The sequence below is a fragment of the Balaenoptera ricei genome, chromosome 1 (assembly GCF_028023285.1).
Source record: "Balaenoptera ricei isolate mBalRic1 chromosome 1, mBalRic1.hap2, whole genome shotgun sequence".
NCBI classification, from domain to species: domain Eukaryota; kingdom Metazoa; phylum Chordata; class Mammalia; order Artiodactyla; family Balaenopteridae; genus Balaenoptera; species Balaenoptera ricei.
In genome coordinates this window covers 116,161,157-116,163,892 of record NC_082639.1, presented here as the reverse complement: position 1 = coordinate 116,163,892, position 2,736 = coordinate 116,161,157, and the positions used below count along the sequence as shown (strand labels likewise).

Sequence of the window (2,736 nt, the reverse complement as noted above, 5' to 3'; positions counted from 1 at the left end):
TCCCCCAGGATGCTTCTCTCCACCTTCCCTACCACCACCCTGATCTCTAAGCAAAGCCAACAGGGAGACAGAAGGCAGGGAGGAAGGCTGGACAGGCTGAGCAGAGAGGAGGAGTCATGCTCTGGCCTCATCTTCAGTTTTCTCTGTTTTTCTCTCTCTGGCTTCTATTCGATTTCATTTGCTTTCTGCAACAGCTTCTCTTCTTTCTTTACTAGCTAAGCCATCTCTTCTAGTTTAGGTTTAGCTGCTCTCCTCATATTCTGGTCCCCCCTGCTCTCCCCCCTTGAGATGGCAGTAACCCCACACCTCAAGAGAACATCTGTGTGCCCCGAGGATGTTTGCACATCATTCATTTTCTCCCCAGGTCAGCCAGAGAAGCAGACGCTGCGTGAAATCTCTCTCTCTCTCTCTCTCTCCATTCTCCTCCCTCTCCTCTACATCCCCAGACAAAACAAGAAACCACCAGCTTCATAAAAACAGCATAGACTTTAATTCAGGTTGACAGGTGGGAAGAGAGCTAGGATTTGCATCCAAGGATGTCCGGATGAGAAGACTGTGCTGCCGAGAGAGGCAGGGAGGGCAAAGAAGTTTGAATGGCCTGGTAGCAGACCTGGGCGAGGAGCAGGGGTGTAGCCACACAGTGCAATATTGCCAGGGCTTCTGCCAGGTCCAGCAGCACGTCCAGGGTCTGCTGGGCCAGACATGTTGACACCACCATGGCCCGGGACCTCACCAGGGAGTCCAATCCCAGAACCATGCCCTGAGGCCACCAGAAAATGAACCAGACGCATAGGATATCAACCCAGGGACATGGCCCCCTGCCCAATGCTTTCTTCAGCCCCTTGGCTCCCAACAAACCCAGTGGCAACAAGATGAAGATGGCAAAACAGGCTGCAGCATGTATGGACCGCAGAATTTCCCATTCCCCGCTGAAGGTCACTGTGCAGAGTCCATGGGAAGTGTCACTGCCCAGCGTGATTGGCAGTGACAATAGGGCAGACACTCCCCAAAGTCCCACACTGATCCCCAGCCTGAGGCCTGGGACGTGACCTATACCCAGTTTGGGGCCCAGGCAGGCGTGGCACCCTATCAGCAGAGCTTGGGCAAAGGCTGAGCCATACGAGACCAAGTGAGCTAGGTGGCACAGGGAGGTGATGAGGGCCCCACTTAGCCCCCGTGCCAGGATGGGCACCATAATGCTGAAGAGAGCACTGCCCACAGCCAACTGCACCAGGATAGACCGGTTCTGGTAGACCCGACGGGGGAACAGAGGTCTGAGAAACGCGTAGAGGACGGCTCCACTCATCAGGATGCCCAGGACACTGGCGAGGATGAAGAAGGGCAGTGAGGAGTCGTCGAGCAGGATACAGGAGTGGCAAGGCGCAGCTGCTTCCACATCGGTGAAGTTATAGTCTGCGTCGTACAACTCAAGAAATTCACTCCAATTCTTGTCTTCAATGGCCATCTTAGTAGAGTTGTCATCAGCCACCTGGAGGACATTCTCAGAAGGGGCAATCAGAGCATCTAGTTACCCCACTGAAGGGTATCCTGGGAACCGAGGGCAAGAGGTGGGGAGAGAAAGACAGTGGGGACGTGGGGGCTGGAAGAGCTGGATGGAGTGGGGATGGTGGGAGAGGACAAGGCAGGGCGACTCAGGAGGAGCCAAGAGTCGTAGGAAAGCAAGGGAAGGGACTTCCCTGGTGGTCCAGTGCTGGGGGATGCGGGTTTGATCCCTGGTCAGGGAGCTAAAATCCCACATGCCTCGCGGCCAAAAAACCAAAACATAAAACAGAAGCAATATTGTAACAAATTCAATAAAGACTTAAAAAAATGGTCCATGTCAAAAAAAATCTTTAAAAAAAAGAAAAAGAAAAGAAAAGAAAAGCAAGGGAAGGGGAGTGGACAGGACTGGGAGAGCGGGGAGGGGGGAGGTCTGGATGGAACTGACAAAGATGAATGAGGAGGCAAATAATTGGGGACCTAGGACACTGAGGTAACAAGGGGAGAAGGAAAACGAGGGAAGGGACAAGAGATGAGAGGAGGAGAGAGGTATACAGACGCGAGGGGCAGACAGAAGGAGTGGTGGGGGGCAGAGAGGGAGGGGCTGTGGGCTCAGCCCCACACTCACCGGGTGCAGACAGTTCCCCATGACACTGCTGGGCTCAGGGCAGGCAGAGAGATGGGCTGGGATAATTCTGTCAGTGGCTGTGGTTCCCAGATAAGTGCCAGGGACTAATGAAGGCCATTGGCTCTGGGCAGGGCTATGGGGCGGGCAGTGCAGGATGGGGATGCATTCAGGAAGTCTTTACCCCACGCCCACTGCCTGCCTGAGCCTCAGGACCACTTGAGGCCCTGGCCCGGGGCTTCCTGTTTTGAGGGTGGATTCCGCTGGTGGGGACCTGCACTCAGGAAAGGAAAAAGGTGGGGACCAGAAGGTGGGTATTTTCCCGAAGGTGGAAAGGGAGGCTTTCCGAAGGTGGAGAAGCCAGGGGGTTCCCAGCATAAAGGGATTCTTCAAGCACAAGGAAGGAAGAGGGGGCCAGAGGTGAAGTGTGAGACAGAGATAAGAGATGTGCTGGGAAGTTGGAGGGAAAGGGCAGCTGATGGCTCTCGCTGCTTCTCTGTCCCCTTGAACTTGATCCAAGGAAAGATAGTTCAAAAGGGACGTGTTTGTGGGAGGGGGTATTAGTGCTGCTTGTGGCTGGATCCATGTGATGTTGACAGCCTGAGCCACAT

General features: G+C 54.3%; 1 protein-coding gene across 2 annotated transcripts; it reads right to left on the bottom strand.

Moving 5' to 3' along the window:
- Positions 1-467: 467 nt before the first annotated feature.
- ACKR1 (atypical chemokine receptor 1 (Duffy blood group)) lies at positions 468-2,291 on the bottom strand. 2 transcript variants are annotated; one of them, XM_059934382.1, is made up of 2 exons: positions 2,129-2,291; positions 468-1,501 (listed from the first exon to the last, which is right to left on the bottom strand). In XM_059934382.1, exons 1-2 carry the CDS (start codon positions 2,147-2,149, stop codon positions 518-520), a joined length of 1,005 nt encoding a protein of 334 aa, XP_059790365.1. In that variant the 5' UTR covers positions 2,150-2,291; the 3' UTR covers positions 468-517. The 2 variants fall into 2 exon arrangements, with proteins under 2 accessions (XP_059790365.1, XP_059790370.1); XM_059934387.1 differs by having other exon boundaries at positions 468-1,489.
- Between the last annotated feature and the right edge of the window lie 445 nt (positions 2,292-2,736).

What these genes read in the sequence shown, in the direction of transcription:
- ACKR1 (XM_059934382.1), bottom strand. Translation starts at nt 2,149, where the DNA reads ATGGGGAACTGTCTGCACCCG. An exon ending in TGGGGAACTGTCTGCACCCG is followed by an intron (nt 1,502 to 2,128) that starts GTGAGTGTGGGG and finishes GCCCCTTCTGAG; the next exon opens with AATGTCCTCCAGGTGGCTGA.